The sequence below is a fragment of the Heloderma suspectum genome, chromosome 1 (genome assembly GCF_057233095.1).
Source record: "Heloderma suspectum isolate Gila_16-S chromosome 1, 16-S_ref, whole genome shotgun sequence".
Classification (NCBI taxonomy): Eukaryota; Metazoa; Chordata; class Lepidosauria; order Squamata; family Helodermatidae; genus Heloderma; species Heloderma suspectum.
In genome coordinates this window covers 353,719,968-353,738,547 of record NC_139458.1, presented here as the reverse complement: position 1 = coordinate 353,738,547, position 18,580 = coordinate 353,719,968, and the positions used below count along the sequence as shown (strand labels likewise).

At 43.2% G+C, this 18,580-nt stretch overlaps 1 protein-coding gene and 1 long non-coding RNA gene across 4 annotated transcripts in view; one reads left to right on the top strand and one right to left on the bottom strand.

The window, feature by feature from the left end:
- The window catches only part of TAGAP (T cell activation RhoGTPase activating protein), a 71,674-nt gene extending 54,051 nt beyond the window's left edge, over positions 1–17,623 (top strand). For all 3 annotated transcript variants that reach the window (XM_084827935.1, XM_084827934.1, XM_084827936.1), the window contains 10 exons: positions 4,784–4,825; positions 5,598–5,682; positions 5,801–5,854; positions 7,217–7,283; positions 7,781–7,950; positions 9,094–9,255; positions 9,380–9,489; positions 10,413–10,608; positions 12,785–12,890; positions 14,510–17,623. In XM_084827935.1, coding sequence (XP_084684061.1) covers positions 4,784–4,825; positions 5,598–5,682; positions 5,801–5,854; positions 7,217–7,283; positions 7,781–7,950; positions 9,094–9,255; positions 9,380–9,489; positions 10,413–10,608; positions 12,785–12,890; positions 14,510–15,777 — 2,260 coding nt within the window. In that variant the 3' untranslated portion in view covers positions 15,778–17,623. The remainder of the gene's footprint in view (positions 1–4,783; positions 4,826–5,597; positions 5,683–5,800; positions 5,855–7,216; positions 7,284–7,780; positions 7,951–9,093; positions 9,256–9,379; positions 9,490–10,412; positions 10,609–12,784; positions 12,891–14,509) is intronic.
- LOC146359692 (uncharacterized) overlaps positions 3,730–18,580 on the bottom strand; it is a 52,309-nt gene continuing 37,458 nt past the window's right edge. Inside the window, exon 3 of the long non-coding RNA XR_014786748.1 lies at positions 3,730–4,831. This is a non-coding gene — a long non-coding RNA (uncharacterized LOC146359692). The remainder of the gene's footprint in view (positions 4,832–18,580) is intronic.

Genomic DNA, 18,580 nt, shown 5'->3' with positions numbered 1-18,580 from the left:
TCACCCTCAACAAGAGGCTCTTGAGATCCTCTTCGCTTTCTGCCATTAGGGTGGTATCGTCTGCATATCGGAGGTTGTTGATAATTCTCCCGGCAATCTTAATTCCGACCTCTGATTCATCCAACCCGGCATTTCTCATGATGTACTCTGCATATAAGTTAAATAAGCAGGGTGACAATATGCAGCCTTGTCGTACTCCTTTCCCAATTTTGAACCAATCGGTTGTTCCATCTCTGGTTCTTACTGTTGCTTCTTGACCCTCGTAAAGGTTTCTCAGGAGACAGGTAAGGTGGTCTGGTACTCCCATCACTTTAAGAATTTGCCACAGTTTGTTGTGATCCACACAATCAAAGGCTTTAGCGTAGTCAATGAAGCAGAAATAGACGTTTTTCTGGAATTCTCTTGCTTTCTCCATGATGCAGCGAATGTTGGCGATTTGATCTCTAGTTCCTCTGCCTCTTCTAAACCCAGCTTGTACTTCCGGTAGTTCTCGGTTCACATACTGCTGAAGCCTATCTTGTAGGATTTTGAGCATCACCTTGCTGGCATGTGAAATGAGCGCAATTGTGTGGTAGTTTGAACACTCTTTGGCGTTGCCCTTCTTTGGAATTGGAATGTAACTGACCTTTTCCAGTCTTGTGGCCACTGTTGAGTGTTCCAGATTTGTTGGCATATTGAGTGCAGCACTTTAACAGCATCATCTTTTAGGATTTTAAATAGCTCGGCTGGAATACTGTCATCTCCACTAGCTTTGTTGTTACTAATGCTTCCTAAGGCCCACTTGACTTCACTCTCTAGGATGTCCGGCTCAAGTTCAGTGACCGCACTCTCATGGCTATCAGGGACATTCAGATCTTTCCTGTATAGTTCTTCTGTGTATTCTTGCCACCTCTTCTTAATCTCATCTGCTTCTGTTAGGTCCCTGCCTTCTTTGTCCTTTATCATGCCCGTCTTTGCACAAAACGTTCCCTTGAGATCTCCAATTTTCTTGAAGAGATCTCTAGTCTTTCCCATTCTGTTGTTTTCCTCGATTTCTTTGCATTGTTCATTTAAGAAGGCCTTCTTGTCTCTCCTTGCTATTCTCTGGAACTCTGCATTCAGTTGGGTATATCTTCCCCTTTCTCCCTTGCTTTTCGCTTCCCTTCTTTCGTGAGCTACTTGTAAAGCCTCATCAGACAGCCACTTGGCTTTCTTGCATTTCTTTTTCTTTGGGACGGATTTCGTTGCTGCCTCCTGAACAATGTTACGGACCTCCGTCCATAGTTCCTCAGGCACTCTGTCTATCAGGTCTAATCCCTGAAATCTATTCCTCACCTCCACTGTATATTCATCAGGGATATGATTTAGGTCATACCTGAACGGTTTAGTGGTTTTCCCGACGTTCTTCAATTTAAGCCGAAATTTTGCAAGAAGCAGCTCATGATCTGAGCCACAGTCAGCTCCAGGTCTTGTTTTGACTGACTGTATGGAGCTTCTCCATCTTTGGCTGCAAAGGACATAATCAATCTGATTTTGATATTGACCATCTGGTGACGTCCATGTGTAGAGTCGCCTCTTGTGCTGTTGGAAAAGAGTGTTTGCTATGATCAGCATGTTCTCTTGGCAAAACTCTATTAGCTTTTGTCTTGCTTCATTTTGTACACCAAGGCCATGCCTGCCTGTTATCCCGGTGATTTCTGGACTTCCTACTTTAGCATTCCAATCCCCTATGATGAAGAGGACATCTTTTTTTGGTGTTAGTTCTAGAAGGTGTTGTAGGTCTTCATAGAACCGATCAACCTCAGCTTCTTCGGCCTCAGTGGTTGGGGCATAGACTTGAATTACTGTGATGTTGAATGGTTTGCCTTGGATTCGTACTGAGATCATTCTATCATTTTTAAGATTGCACCCCAGTACTGCTTTTCCCACCCTTTTGTTGACTATGAGTGCTACTCCATTTCTTCTAAGGGATTCTTGCCCACAATAGTAGATATGATGGTCACCTGAATTAAATTCGCCCATGCCTGTCCATTTTAGTTCGCTGATTCCCAAGATGTCGATGTTCAATCTTGCCATCTCATGTTTGACCACCTCCAGCTTACCTTGATTCATTGATCTGACATTCCAGGTTCCTAAACAGTATTGTTCTTTACGGCATCGGATTTTCTTTTCACCGCCAGACACATCCACAGCTGAGTGTCCTTTCGGGTTTGGCCCAGCCGCTTCACTCTTTCTGGCGCTACTTGGAAATACCCTCTGCTCTTCCGCAGTAGCATATTGGACACCTTCCGACCTGAGGGGCTCATCTTCCGGCGTCATATCTTTTAGCCTTGTGATACGTTCCATGGGGTTTTCTTGGCAAGAATACTGGAGTGGGTTGCCATTTCCTTCTCCAGTGGACCACATTTTGTCAGAACTCTCTGCCATGACCTGTCCGTCTTGGGTGGCCCTGCACGGCATAGCTTATGGCTTCACTGAGTTACGCAAGCCCCTTCGCCACAACAAGGCAGTGATCCATGAAGGGGCAATGTTACTTACTCCGTAATAAACATGCTTTGAACTGCAGCCTTTCAGGGCCATTATTACCAACTGTTCTGTGGGTAGGATCCCAGAAGAGAGCATTAGGCAGGCAGGCAGGCAGAGATCACTGCAAAACCTGTTCCAGCAAAACTATCCCCCTCCCTCACAGGACCATCTGTCCTGTGGGAAGGATCCTGGGGGAGGGGGAGGGGGCACACAACTACATTAGAGCCAGCGTGGTGTAGTGACTAGAGTGCTGGACTGGGAGTCGGGAGATCCGGGTTCTAGTCCCCACTCAGCCATGGAAGCTCATTGGGTGACTTTGGGCCAGTCACAGACTCTCAGCCCAACCTACCTCACAGGGTTGTTGTTGTGAGGATAAAATGGAAGGAGGAGGAGGATTATGTATGCTGCCTTGAGTTCCTTGGAGGAAAAAAGGCGGGATATAAATGAAATAAATAAATAAATAAATAAATAAACTACATCTCAGAGCCTGCCCCCACAACAGGGCCAGTTGTCACCATCTGCCCTGTGGGAAGGATCCTGATAACTTGTTGTTTTCCTAAATATTGTTTATTGCGTTTTTATTGATTGTTGATGTTACTTATAAGCGGATGTGGAAGGATTTGCATCCTGAAACGTGGGATAGAAATAATTCTAATAAGTAAATAAATCTACAAGTCTCCTCAGAGGTAAGTCTCATTGATTTCAATGGAACGCCCAGCTATGTGGATGTAGTGTTATAGCCTTAGTTACATGTTTGGCTAGCTAGCATCTACTTCCATGAGGTGTAAAAACACTTCTGACAGCTCCTGCTGCTTTCTACAGGGAACCTGCTCACTCAGCCAGCTGCTATAAACCCATTGTCCCTTCCAAAGGCCATTTCCATGCTAGCGACCATTTTTCCTCCCCCACCTGGTGCTGCCGGCCCTCCACCCTCTCTTGTAGCAGCTGCTAGTCCAGCTTTGCAGACCTCACTGGTGTGATGTGGGACTGGATAGGAGCCAGGGCTTAATTTAACCCTCCCTGTTTATGAAGGATCTTATTTATCTGCACAATCACATGGCTGTTCTATTTGCTGAACGCTCAGGAGAAGGTTTAGGTATGTAAGTCTCAGGATATCCAAGTCTGTGATGCCCAGACCTGAAGACTGCACTGACTTTGTGGGGAAAGGAGCATTCTGGGGAATGTACATGTTTGGACAATTGCTTCTACTGTTTTTTTTTTTTTAAACTTAATATTTGATTTGATTTTTGGTCATATGCAATACATATGGGAGCAAATTTAACAAAGGATCTAAAGGCATAATCCTGTTCATGTTGAGACAGAAAAAGGTCCTACAATTCCCAGCATTCCCCAGTCAGCATGGCTGGCTGGGAAATGCTGGGAGCTGTAGGACTTTTTTCTGCCTTAACATGCATAAGATTGCACCCTTAGAGTGCTTCCGGATGAGACTTTTATCATGCCATCTCCTTGCCTCATTCATGGAATTTTATGTGGGGTGCAGACAATGTTGCCTTCCACTCATAACCCTCCCATGTTTTCCCACCGCTTCTTCCAGCTTTTTTTCTTGTTGTGGAAAGTCTGTTAAAAGACAGAATAGCTGCACAATCCATTCTGGTTGTTAGCACTAGGACCCCTCCATCTGGAAGCACAGCACCCCAAGACATAAATAAATGACATTCTATGTCTGAAATGCCCCCCACATCCCTCCCCCAGTTCTCCATCCAACTGCTTTTTTAAAAAGAGAAGATCTTGAAGGTGCTCTTTTTAAAGAGGTGTGGTTTATTTGACATCTTAGGGTGGTCAAGTGAACAAAGACCAACTCTCTTGGTAAGACTGTGATGTTTGAAAGAAATGATGTATTGCCCTTTAGAGAACCTTCAGACCAGCCTACACAGCAATACATTTTTCACACATCCCACCTGATTCCTGTCGTAACGTGGAACTGTTACCTGCGGGACATCTCATCTGTTCCATTGCCTTTCTGTCTATGACAACACTGGGCTTTCTTTAAAAAGAAGAAGAAGGGGAAAAAACCCCAAACACACACACCAGAGCTGCCCTAAAAGGAAAGAGGAAGCCAGAGAACTGGGGCGTCTGCCAGTGAGCACTGAGTTCTGCGTTCAAGCCGTGATGCTTCTTCCTGTCTCTCTTACGTTGTGAGTTTCCACCTGCTTTCTTCCACCACCGCTCATTTAGAATGCAGCACACGTGGTGCTGAAGCACTCTCCGGCAAATCGGTCTCAGCAGAGCATCATGCTGGTTCTCTTTTTCTCTGCAGCTCGCTCGAGGTGAAAGAACTCTGCCTGGATACCCTTCTCCGGTAAGCCTGTAAGATGAGCATATGTTAAAGTTTAGAGTGACTCTGTAGCTTGGGACTCTGCAATAGTAATATATATGTTTGTGACAAGGCAACCACTGCCCAACTTAACTATTCAGCTGGCTGAAGCTGTTTGTGGCTTAGCATTTTGCATGGGACATGACTCCAACCAAAGGTTTGGCTTGTTCATACAGTGACAGGAACAGCTATATAGTCCTAGCATATATTGCTCATTGTTCTTTGTGGGTTTACAAGCGGCTACTCTAGTGGCCTGTTTAGCACTACCGATTATCCCTTCAACTAATATTTTACAGCATGCTATAGTAGTGTGGCTGAAAGGCGGATGTTAGAGCTATTGTTTTCACCGGCATAGTTACTGTTTTTATGGTGTGTGCTGCCGAGAGAATACTTGTGTGTGGGACCGTCCTCGCAAGGCTGAAGAATGACAATAGTTGTTTTCGTTGTTTGTCGAGAGCTGAAGGCAGTATGAAACAGGGATTTTTGTCTGTGGTGTGTATGCAGCCCACTTTTGTCTCCGGTAAACAGGCGCTGTAGATTTTGTATTGTTTCAGAGCCTTTTTTTTTTAAAAAAAAGTCAATAATGAGGGGAAACAATTGTGCGTGTACACCATGGGAAATGAAGCCTCTCTAATCACTTTCAACAAACACTTAAAAGCTATTGTCTGTATCCAGCTTGAGAATGACAACAGGGAGAAGCGGCACAGCTAAATGCTTTAGTGGATATTGCTGATATTTGCCTCTTCATCCTAAACAGGCAAACAAGAGAAAGCAAAGGAGCCAAAATCACAAAAGTTGCATCAATTAAATTCCTGATGAAGGTGCTAAGCAGCTGCAATGCAGTGAGTGTCTTTATTATTCCTTAAGCTAATATACTTCTCTGTGAACACTATTGATATGTGTTATCACATATAACTGAAGGGAATTCTCAACATGCTTTGCCTTTGTTTTGCTCTGCAGCACAAAACCTTAAATGCAAGCGATATGGAGGCTTTGATTGCATGCCAGTCAGAGGTAAACAAACTTGATGCTATTTGCTGATTATTTGTTTTATTTATTTATTTAGAATATTTTTGGATTGTCCCTCCCCTCAATGAGTGCTTGAGGCAACATACAATAAAAATGTTATAGGCTGCAATCCTAAGCATACTTACTAGGGAGTAGGTACCACTGAACTAAATGGGACTCACTTTTGAGCAAATATGCGCAGAATTGTGCTGCGCATCATAAAAGACTACCTCTGCCTCTACAAAATCACAGTCAGTCAAAGTTTTGCTGACTTCAAGTCTTGGACTGTAGTTCTAGTTGGGGCGGGGGAGTTAAGTACCTAAAGTTGCATATGTGGCCCTTAGCCTGTGCCTCGATACTAGTTAAAATAATATTTGGAGATACAACCTTCTCAAAATTCAGTTAAAAAAAAAAAGTATTGAATTGCAATCCACAGCCCAATAACATGTGAGCAGCTCCTTTGAGGTCTGTTTTGGAGTAGAATGGAGCAATAAACTCACAAATGTGGAAGTAAGTCCCACTGAAATGAATGAGACTTATGCTAAATGAGTTTTGAACTGAGCTGTAAGGCTGCAGGCTGGATCATAATAATATCCAAAGCCTAATCCCAAACTTCAGCACCCCGTTAATTTCAGTGGGCCTGTTTCCAGTGATGTGCAGCTAGGAATCACTTCATCGCCTTACTTGGGTCTATGGCTCAGATCCAAGGAGGTTCACAAAAAGAGCTTGCACTAGCCCTGAGGAATTTTTGAGTTTGTTTCTTCCTGAAAACTACTAACTCCCATGCCAAACTGCAAACTGGTCTTGAAACTCCCCTCAGTTACAAAAGCTGTTTGTCATGTAGCATTTGGGGGAAGGGGGGCATTGTTTGAGAAAACAACTCTAAGACCCCCTGAGCTCACAGAACTCATTTCATGGAGTTGGATCCAGGCTTAGTCATGCTGAGAGTTCACCCACTGAAATCAATGGGACTTAAGCTAGGTGTGACTGATTTGTCCATTGATTTCAATGGGTCTACTCAAAGTTTGACTAAGCCTGGATCCAGCCCATGGTTTTTTGGATTAGTGTTTTCTGTAGAAATCAATAAAATTCATTCAACCAAGGTAGCACAACAGGGTTGTATGCAACATCCAGACTTAGTGCTGCCTTTATTTTATATTTGTTTATTCCTAGCTAAGGGCCATGCAGAAGTTATAAGTCGTTGCCCAAAGAGAACTTTCTTGAATCCTGTTTTCTTTCCTTGAGGGGGGGGGGAGGTTGGGGGGGGGAGGAAGAGACATATTGCAGACTTATTATAGCTCTCTGCTGCATGGATGACTACATTAGTCCTTGAGTGACTTCTTCATGATTGATTATTGTTTATTCCAGCTTGACATCAAGAAATGCCACTTGTTCCTGCCGTGCGATGGTGATGATGGGCTGTGTCATCTGACTGGTGCGTTTTTACAAGGGAATGGTACCCTTTAACAAACACAAAAACAAGAATTCGGCCAAGCCATAACTATGCTCCTTAACTTGACTATACAAGCTGGATCAGTGCATGTGAAAGCAAGCACCGATGCATTTACTCTGCTCTGTTGTACAGTAACAATAGGCATAATTAGGTTATCAGTCTTGGCAGAGGGGATACCTTGCCTCCTGCCCCATTCTGTGCAGTGGGGTAGCAGTAGGCTGGTGTCCCCATGTTTAAGATCTAGATTCCATTCAGCAACAGCATTCTAAATTGCCCCCTAGTGGCAATAGTGCATAGAACCAAACTTTCTACTACTCGGAAGTAAATCCCATTGTTTTCAATGTGGCTTACTGTATGACTTTTTAAAAATGTCTATGGGTATTTGATATTCCTCTGTATAATTCAGTAATCATGTATTCTTCCATGGTTGATGTTACTAATTAGTTACACACTGTTCTTACTTCCTTATGTTTCAACAGATAGTAATAAGAAAAGAAAGAAAGTAATATCTTGGCCATTTATGCTGAGACGGATCACCACTGGATCAGAGACTCTGGGACACCTAGAACCTGACTGGAAGCCGTCTTTGTTTGATCAGCCCTTGTCCATTGTTTGCAGTGAGGATGATATGCTTCCCAAGCCAATACAGGTAAACAGGTAGCAGGGTGTTGTTTTCATTTTGTACAGATGGAGCTCTCTGCTTCAGCTATGCAAAATAATTCATGGAGCTAAACAACATGAAGATTTTCTCCCAGAAGGAAGAAATTATTCATAGCCTCCAAGGAGTTTAAATAGGGCTATACATATTCTCTAACAAAACAATGTAAATTCTGAGCCAAGGTAAAACTCAGAATAGAATAAATCATATTGTTCCATATATTTAAGTTGTACAATATTGTTTCAAAGACTCTGATTTCTAGAGTGTGGGGGCAGGGCAGGGGGAGAGAGATGTTTCTTGCAAAATCTGGGGTAGCAGATAAGGAAAAAAATGGGGAGAGGAAAGAACATAGAGAATGGGGAAAATAGCATCATGGGCAGAAAGTAGTCAAGGAAGGAAAATGTGCATGGAATTGGAAGTCTTCCTCCTAGCCTCTTAAAGCTCTACTCAACCTCCTGATTTCTGAGTATTTACTTCTCTATATTTCCATAGACAGACAGACAGACACAGACATCTATATCTATATATCTCACAATGAGTACTTTTACCTTTAAAAAAAGAATGAAAATTGAGAATCACAGGACATAAAATCTCTATGCATTCAGTTTTTTTAAAAAAAACTTTCTTGCTCACTTCTGTTTCTCACTCATTGCTAGAAAATAATAATTCTCTTGAGATCAGTAGTATAGGTGTTGATCTAATAATCACTTTGTCTAGTTGGGGAACAAAAACTAGATGGTACCCCAATTTTGCAAATAAAAAGCTGTAAGTCAAACAAGTTCCTCTCTGATAGCTTTCACCACTGTGTAAAGAGCTTTATTTAGGCAAGCATTTGGCCTGCTTAGCCATTAATGTTAGCTCTGTTGGTATATGAATCTTTGGTTTTAAGTTATTTTACCTACTACCTCTACCGACTTCTTCTTTTTCTTAGCTATGATTTCTTGTTATTGATTTGTCTTTCATTGTATTTTAATGCTGTGTTGCAAGCTGTCTTGAACACTTTCTTGGAAAGGCAGGATATACTCTTTTGAATAAATAAGTGACAATATATGACAATGACTGTGTTCTGTTCTCTATGGTTGTTCCTTACTAAAATGACAAGCAACTTTTTTTTTTGTTCTCACACATATGTAGGATATCCTCACAATACTCTTCTTGAAAGGGCCTTTCACTGAAGGAGTATTCCGGAAAGCTGCCAATGAGAAGGCACGCAAGGAGCTGAAAGACGAGTTAAACTCTGGAGGAAGGGTTGCCTTCGAAAATGAATCTGTGCATCTGCTAGCGGTGGTGTTTAAGGTATACTTGAACTTGGCTTCTTGCTATAGCCACTGGTTTCCCAAGTACTAGGAAGAGACACCTTTGCTCACATTGTAGCAAAACATCTTACCTAAATGCTAAAGTAAGGATTATTTTCTTGCAGGATTTTCTCCGAAACATTCCCCATAAACTGCTGCTGTCTGAGCTTTATGATGATTGGATGACAGCACTGGAGAAGACGAACCATCATGAAAGAAATGAGGCAATGAAAGAGTAAGTTGATCCACCTTCAAAAAGTGTCTTACTGTTGTTCTGTGACATGAAACACAATGGGACATTGATCCTAAGCTTCTTTACTTTTCAGAAGGTTCCATTGATTTCAGTGGAAATTGCTTCTGAGGCTACAGTCCTATACCCACTTCCTTGGGCTGGGAGTAAGGAAAGGGAAAGGTTCCTCCTGTCAAGCACCGAGTCATTACTGACTCCTAGAGGGACACCGCTTGTGCTGGCGTTTTCATGGCAGACTATAGCGGGGTGGTTTGCCATTGCCTTCCCCAGTCGTGACTACCTTTCCCCCAGCAAGCTGGGTACTCATTTTACTGACCTCGGAAGGGTGGAAGGCTGAGTCGACCTGAGCCGGCTACCTGGGACCCAGCTTCCTCTGGGATTGAACTCAGGTCGTGGGGAGAGTTTCGGTTGCACAAGTATAGGATTGCACTGTGTGTTTAGGATTACAACCTTACCCTGTCTCATCTTTATTCTGGTTTGAAAGCATTTCTCTAGTTAAACTGCCTAAGACATTTATTTGTAATGCATGAGGGGAATAGCCAACCATCTATGATAGTGGATTGATATGGAATTAATGAAAAGCCTGCATAATATAAAAGAAAAATGTGCATGCCATGGGTTATTAACCTTATATGTATCAAATTATATGCTCATTTTTAACTTTAACCATAACTTCTACAACAGACAGCATTTCACCACTTGGTGCTTGGTCAGGTGTTTGTGGTTAGCTAGTTTCAAACTTCTGTCCAGGGGCTTTTTTTGTGTGGGAATTTTGTGTAGCCTCTTTGAATAAACATTTCCACATTTTAGAGGAAGTGTAGCCCATGCTAATGAATTTGAAGCTTGGTTTACAAAAAAGCAGAAGTTTTTGAGGATGACCTTTTATTTTCATTTGTTCGTTTTTGTAGGGTTGCAGACAAACTACCAAAGCCAAACCTTATTTTGCTCAAGCATTTGCTCTGTGTGCTTCACTGCATTAGCAAAAGCTCAGAGATCAACAAAATGGATTCTAGCAATCTTGCAATCTGTTTTGGGCCAACCATGCTGACTCCAGATTGTGACCAAAGCCTGCCACTTGAAGTCCAGAAGGAGCTGGCAGATAAGGTTAGCTTGGTTTTACTTCCTGCTACTCTCACATTTTCTTCTTACCCTTGCTATTTGTTTTCCATGGAACATCAACATCCCTCTCAATCAACCCTTCCTATCCATCAACCTTCAAACTGACTTACCATAAAGTAGTCCCACACCATGAGCAGTGGCCCTACACTGGTTTAAGAACGGTAGTCTGAAAACAGAACAAAAGCATTAGTCAATGGGGAGGTCCCACTCCTAAGAATATTCACATTGGTTTTTCGCCTCAGTGACTTTTGTCAGGGGGATTGTTGTTGTTATTCAGTCATTAAGTCATGTCCGACTCTTCGTGACCCCATGGACCATAGCACGCCAGGCCTTCCTGTCCTCCACTCTCTCTCGGAGTGTGCTCAAGTTCATATTCATTGCATCGGTGATGCTATCTAGCCATCTCATCCTCTGCCATCCCCTTCTGCTGTTGCCTTCAATCTTTCCCAGCATCAGGGTCTTTTCCAGTGAGTTTTCTCTTCGTACTAGGTGGCCAAAATATTTGAGCTTCAGCTTCAGTATCTGTCCTTCCAATGAGCAGTCAGGGTTGATTTCAGCTTAAATCTAAAACATCCAGTTGAATATTGGTTTGTAGTTCAGGGTAACCTCAATGAATGCTACAGATGAACCTTTAAGGGAGAAACAGTAACTCAGTGGTAGAGCACATGCTCTGCGTGAAGAAAGTTCCAGGTTCAATCCCCGGCATCTCTAGTTAAAGGTTCAAGAAGGAGGCAACAGGAAGGAGCTCTTTGCCTGAGTCGCTGGAGAGCTGCTACCAGTCACAGGAGATGGTACGGAGCCAGGTGGACAAACAGTCCAACCTGGAATAAGGCAGGTTCCTAAGAGCGGCCGGTGTGGCTACAGAAGAAAAGATTTTTACCTGTGGAATATTTTTGTCTGTTTTTATTAAAAGAAGTAATTCTTGGGGGCCCTTAGAGTCTTGAGTGTAAAGGCCTGCTGCAAGTGACCTGTTCAGACTTCTCACAAGCGCAATCTGTCCCTCTCCCAGAAGCCCACTGGGCAGGGGGTGGGGGAGAGAGAGAAAGAGGGAGGGTTGCAGAGAGAGAGAGAAGGGTGGCCCGGCCCACATTTGGCTCTGGCCTAGGGATATCGGAGAAATCCACAATGAAATCAAATGAGTTTGGATTTCTATGAATCCAACCAGCGGATTCCACAGGGACTGGCTTTTCCCAAGTCACACAGATTCTGCAGACTTGCAAACCAGTTTTTTTACTTTTCAACATTTTACACAAATTTGGTCAAAGAAAAATACATACAATTAAAAAAAAAATCAGCCAAAAATGCATATTTTCCTCCATAGGCTAAAACATGAAAATGTGCATTTAGGGGGGAGGCAATTTGCACATGGGGGATTTGCACATTTTTGCAAGTGCAAATTTCTGCAAATTTGGGAAATTGGAAAAAAAAACCAAATTCTGTCAGTGAGTGGACGACGGAACAAAAGGCACCTGACAATCCACGAAATGAAGATAGAACAAATTTTCAAAATCCATACATCCCTACTCTGGCCCCACCCACCGCTGGCATGTAGCCCCCAACAGATTACTCCTGAGGGCATGTGCCCCTCAACAGAAAAAAGGATTCCCCACCCCTGTTCTAAATGCTTACAGACAGACTATGAAGGTGATGCCCACAGCCATCAATCTAGCGTAGATGCCAGGCCTGAACCAATGAATGAGCCACACTGACCTGGGCAGATGTTAAAACACACAGCAGCTGAAAAACTTGCAGTTGTGGTTAGCCACCAAGATCCAATCCATGCTGCTGGGATCAGGACATGAACTTCGCAGTTGCACAACCAGCTCAGTCCATGGCAACCCAGTTGCAAAGTTATTAACAGGAGCAGATAAACCACAGTTGCCACAGGTTCAAATGGTAATGTGAACAGGCGCTCAGAAAAAATAGATGGGGAAGATCTGGGATGTACTTATCTCTACTGGAGGGCAAGGCAGAATTTATAAAGGAGAAATACCCCATGTATTTCCTTTCAATCCCATCTCTGCAGGGCTGTAACTTATATATCCTGTGGATTTCACATCAAGAGATACTTAATATGGAAGTCTATACAAATAACAGTGTTAGTTATGCAACAACGAAGACAAATGCTTGATTAACAAATATCTTTGTTTGATTTGCACAGGTAAACGCACTGGTGGAATTCCTCATTGATAATTGTTCTGATATATTTGGGGGAGAAATCTACTCACTATTCAGTATCTCTCCTGATGATTCCCTAGACAGGACAGGTACTGTAACATATACGCTATCAAGGCTCTTTAAGAGTTTATTTCGATTACTGTGTGGTTAATCATGTTTCTCTGAATGTTCTAGGATTCCACTGAAAATGCTATACCAAAAGCTTGATTCAATCATATACAGCTAGTTTATTTAGACATGTTCTATCTGCAAAGGAAGTGACTAGAGATAACTGGCAAACCACAATGTTGGATCATTTCCAAATGTGAACCAGAGGCTCAGATGAGAGCCTAAGATCACCGAAGTTCCTTTCACGCAGGATGTCAGGAGCGCCCTAGCTGCCTCTTGCAGTCCCTTCCAATAGCCAAGTCAGGACACAGACGACGAGGATTCTTTCCAAGGCTTTATTCCTTTATTACTTTATGACTCTTTTAGATACTAATCACTAGCAACTAAGCAAGGAACAGCACTGGGGAAAGATAGCAGAGTAGCCTAAGCTCCAGATAAGGCAGTTGGTCCCTGTTTGAAGGGGAACCACAGGAAGACCCTGAATTTATGGGCTATGGAGAGATCCTCTCTCTTTCCCTTGGGTCCTCGGGATGCAACCGTAGTTTGAGCGCCAAATGAGCAGAACGCCTCCTTTCAGCGCCCTCTATCTGTTGTCGCTCCCTGCGTCTGCGCCGAGCATCCAGCAAGCCCCCCTCCAGTGCTCTCTCACTGCCAGGGTCACTATCTATCCCAGGAATGCTGGCAGGAGGAATCTCTGCCAGCTGCTGTGCTTGTGAGAGATGAGCGAGCTCCTCTCCCACGGATTGCTGTTCTTCCTCGGAATCAGAACTGCTCTGGGTCTCTATGGGCTCAGTTTCCACCCTGACACAGGAGTTGAGAGGAAAGGAGGAGAGATGCTCCAGGAATCTTCAACTAGGGGTGCAATTTTGTGCTTGCTGCTTTTTGATATCGAAGGATATCCAGCCATCTAAGGATGGCTGTATGTAAGCTTAATATCAACTAGTTCCATTTTATCTCAGAACAGCTTCTGATCAAATTAGAATGTGAGATTGCAGAGTAAAATGCCTCTAGTTTTTTAAATATCAAAAATATTCTTGGAGACTTATATTCTGTGGTATTGCAGGAGGAGACAAATAATGTAAGCTTTGGTGAAAAGTAACAAAAAATAAAAGTAACTATGCACTCCCCAGTTTTTGGAAAATCCAAAATCTTTTTCTAAATCCTGTGCAGCATGGGGGCACTCATACTTGCCCCTTTTGGGAATTAAACAATTATGGGTTTTCCTCTTTTTTCCCCTCCAAGATCTTCTAGTCATATAGTCAAATATGCCAAGATGTGGCTTTTCAGTGCAGCTGAAAGGTTGTTAGAACAATGGTGTATCATCACTCTGTTTTACTGCTATTTATGTATGATACACCAGCCTTCTCCAACATGGTGCCCTTCAGATGTTTTGGACTAAGCTCCCATCATCCCTGACCTTTGGCCATGCTGGCTGGGGCTGATGGGAGTTGTAGTCCAAAGCATCTGGAGGGAAACATGTTGGGAAAGGCTGTAATACATGTACACACATTATATTGTTGGTAATGGTGATTGGCTCATTTATACAGGTTGAATCTACCTGTCCCATACCAAGCCCTAACATTTACTCTCTTTCCTCCAGAGATGCTGTCTGCAAGTCCGCAACATGATTCTGCCTATGACAGCACTGAGCTTGAAGGGGAATTCAGTTCCAGTGATCTCCAGCCTAATGATCTATCACAAGTCAAGGGGGCAGCCAGTAGGCTGTGCAGTACAGAGCTATACTCCCAACAGCCACTAGCCCAGACCCCCTCCCTCTCTTCGCTGACCCGTTTAAAACAATCAATAAACAAACTGGATAGGAGGTTCTCCGAACCAGACATGTTCTCTTCTAAGGACTGCCAGGAAGGCCGAATGAGAAGCCAGAAGCTCACCAAAAGTGAGGAGAATTTCAGCCAGCAAGAGGAACCAGGGTTGAAGTCCCAAGAGCTGAGAATGCAAATGGAAGGTGAACCTTATCTTTCAGGCCTCTATAGGAACAAAAAGCCACCAAACCTAACTATCAAAGCAAGTTTGCAAGCAGAACTGTCAAGCATTTCCTTGCCCAGAACATCCTCCAGCTGTTCACTAGACAGTGCCTCCTCAGTCTCAGACGGTTCTGTCTTCACCAGCTCACCACTAACATCGCCTTCCAAGAGAAATGCCTTGACTCGGCCTCTGTCCTTTTCTACCAAGACTTCAGATGGAAGTGACACGTCCATCCGAGAGCTCAAGAAGCATTCTATGTCATTTTCTGTCGCAACCCGTAAGAAAGTGCTAGCAAAGACCCAGAGTTGCAGTATGGGAGGCTTTCAAAGGGACAGTTTCAAAGGGGACTCCAAGAAAGAGAGACATCTTTCCTGCCGAATAGTTCAGGCAACTTGCACAGATAACTACAAGCCAAAGATGGTGGGGTGTCCACCAAGGTCTCGTTTCATGTCAGCAGATGAGGTATTTCGCCTTGTGGATCAAAAAAATCCTGGAAAGCCTCCATCCTATGAAGAGGCTACCAAAAACTGCTCAGTTCGTAGACTTCCTTCATATGGGAGCTTAACAGTTCAAAATATGAGACCCACTCTGCTGCCTCCAGAGTCTAAGCCTCAACTTCCCAAGCTCAGCAGAGAGGCTGCAAACAAAGTACATAAGGACCTTTTTAACGACGGGGTGTCTGTGAACAGCGATTCAAAGGACAAAGCTGTTGATGTTGTTATTGGGATACATTCCCGGGCAAATTTGCCTCTGACCCCTCAAGTCTGCCGCCTTAGGACCATGTCTGGGTCTTACCAAAAGAACAAACAAGAATATCTGATGCGGCGGTGCAGCCAGCCAGCCTTTGACCACATACAGTGTGCGAAGGAGTCCTATGTTTAACTCCTCTGTCATCTTTCCACACAATAGCATGAAAGCAAGTTTTTAGCCCAATATTGTTGCACCTAATATAAGCTCATCTGCGTCCACCTTTCCTGAAAAGATGTAGTTTTTGCAGCATCATATGGAATGCGTGTTGCTCTTCTATATATATGTAGATCTTGTACATAATGGATGTATCTGTGGTTGATGTCTGTGAATGTTAAAAGCACATTTTTAAAGCAGAGCAAGAGGATTGGTGGTTTTATCTATCTTGTTCTTATAGAAGCCCTACATCATGTGATGTATTCCTTCCCCCGTTAGAAATATAGCCAGGAGTCCAGTACCCACAGAATTAGAGAAGCTGAAGATGGCGGGGGCGGGGTGGGATGCTTTGGGCCCATCTCAACCCTTTGACAAAGCAAAATTGTTCTTTACAACATACCTGGTTCTACTGGCTTGTCTGGTTTTGCATTACTCAAGTGATACCATTTCCACCATTTCCTTTTTAGATGCTATTTCCTGCTGAAATAAACCTCAGTCTTATGAAATGGCCACTGCCAAAAGATGTAGGGGATATAAAAGCATTTGTACACTAAACGTGTGTGTGTGCGCGCATGCGTGAGAGAGAGAGAATTATAACTGAAGATTTGCCTTTGTAGATAAGACTAAATGTTCATCTAGTCAAGCATACTGTGTCTAAACGTGGTCCATTAAATGGTTCTTAGAACTCACAAGGTGAGCATGACTGGAGATAGCGATCTCTTGTCCCTTCCCCCTTTTATTTAGTAATCAGAGAAGAGGGATGCTGCCTTTGAAACTCATCTTCATTCTCATTCTTATTAGTTAAGCACCTGTAACAGTTTTCTGTACAGAAAATTAGTTTAAAAGCAAAATGCCCTACACCAAAGTTTACCATTTTGAATGCCATCTCCTCTCAATTCCTCCACCCCACCCCATGCACTCACAAGATTCCACTTATCTAAATCAGCAGATAATAATCCATCTCTATGTACGAAATCCTGAACTCCCACAGGCCACTTGTTGTACATACATTTAACTTGGCCATTAGAGGCTTCAGCTATTGGATGCTGCTGTTAAAGGCAATAACCCCAATCCAGCTCCTATTATCCATCTAATAACTAGTGTATCATCACCATCATCGTCATCCAAAGATGCATTAAGCCAACTCAGTGGGGCCTGGATGAGCATTGTGATGCTGATACTTAGGTGTATCAGTCTTGACTCTGGGTGCTTCCAGATAGAAGGCTTCTAGTGCTACCGGTACGAAGGCATTGTGCAGCTATTCTGTCTTTTCTTTTGTAATGGCTTTTCCATAGTCAGAAAAAAACAAGCAAGAAGTGGTGGGAAAACATGGGAGGGTTATGACTGGAAGACATCATCTGGACCCCCTGTAAAATTCTGTGAAGAAGACAAGGTGATTACACACTAAAGACCGCTTCTGGAAGCACTCTCTGTGTACCGAGGCCTGTATCCCTAGTTCAGTTAAGGAAAACGTGCATTGACATAACATAACCTGGTTGCTACTCTGAGGAGTGTGCATTCATGTTGTTGCAAGCACAAGGAAGCGGGGACTATGTGTGATTGCCCTGCCTTGATGAAGGGTTTCTGTGGGTACAGTGGGCTGCAGGAATTGCCGCACCGTGGAATTGTACTAAATGGGACGCGGAGCATGTTGAGTGCACTCTTCTGAATGTGTAAGATTACTACTCGAAGAAATACATTGTCACAATAGCAGCAGCCTTTGATGTATGACTCACACTAGTCTAGTAGAGTGGACATAGCTATGTGCCGGATTTTTTTCATTTTAAAAAATAATTTCACCAGAATAAAGCACTTTTCCTGCCTGAAAAAAATGTATACTGAAGTTGCTCTTTCTTTACAAAGACTCAACCAGTCTCTAACAAAGACATAGTCAGACAGCCAGAGATGGTAACACAGGAATTATCATGTAGTCTGCTCTAAAAACATTTTCCTCAACGTTTTCATGTTTACCCACAAATCTGTATGTTAAGGTGAGACTTTAAAAAAAAGAAAGAAACAACCTGAAAAAGAAAAGCAATTATATTCAGGAGTGTCTTCCGATTAAGTGAACAGATTGCACAAAAAGCCACCCCAGAAAATATTCAGTGAGATGCAGCTTTTGAAGTTGAAAGATCAATGCTGCCGTGGCTTCCCCATTAGCTTGCACCTTCAGTATCACCATGGAATAGCAGTTAATTAAAATCTGCACAAAGTGTGAACGTGAAAAATTCTCACAGGTCCACTGCACACATTACACAGAGACAACCCAGGATTACACTGCACACCTGGAGCTGGCATAGTTAATTCCCTCTCATTATGATCAAGGGAAAGGTGGGTGAGAAGATAAAACAGAGGACAAACAAAATAGAAGAGGTCACCCTATCTCCCATCCTGGCCACAGTGAGCTTGCAAGGGCTTTTGATGTGGCAACTACTGGGCCACAAAATCTCCCCACACAATCATCATAAGGTTGCTCTCCTTCCCAAGGGTAATCAGAAGTATTCATGTGGACAAGTAAACATCTTCAAGAGGAACAAGAGACATCTTTTCACTAGTTCTGCGCCTTGTCACTTGCAGGCTATGATCCAACTGTCAAGCCCGGATGCTGCTTGCATAAAACCATTGCATATCTGCCCATATTCCTGCCGTTAACACTTCTGCAATACCCATGGCAGCAACCTCAAAACCTCACACGCTGATCTGTGGCTTTCTAATTAAATGGTGCTGAATTGCTTTCAGTTAAACATTTTCCCCACCTAGGATGCTTCCAGGTGGAGGGCTC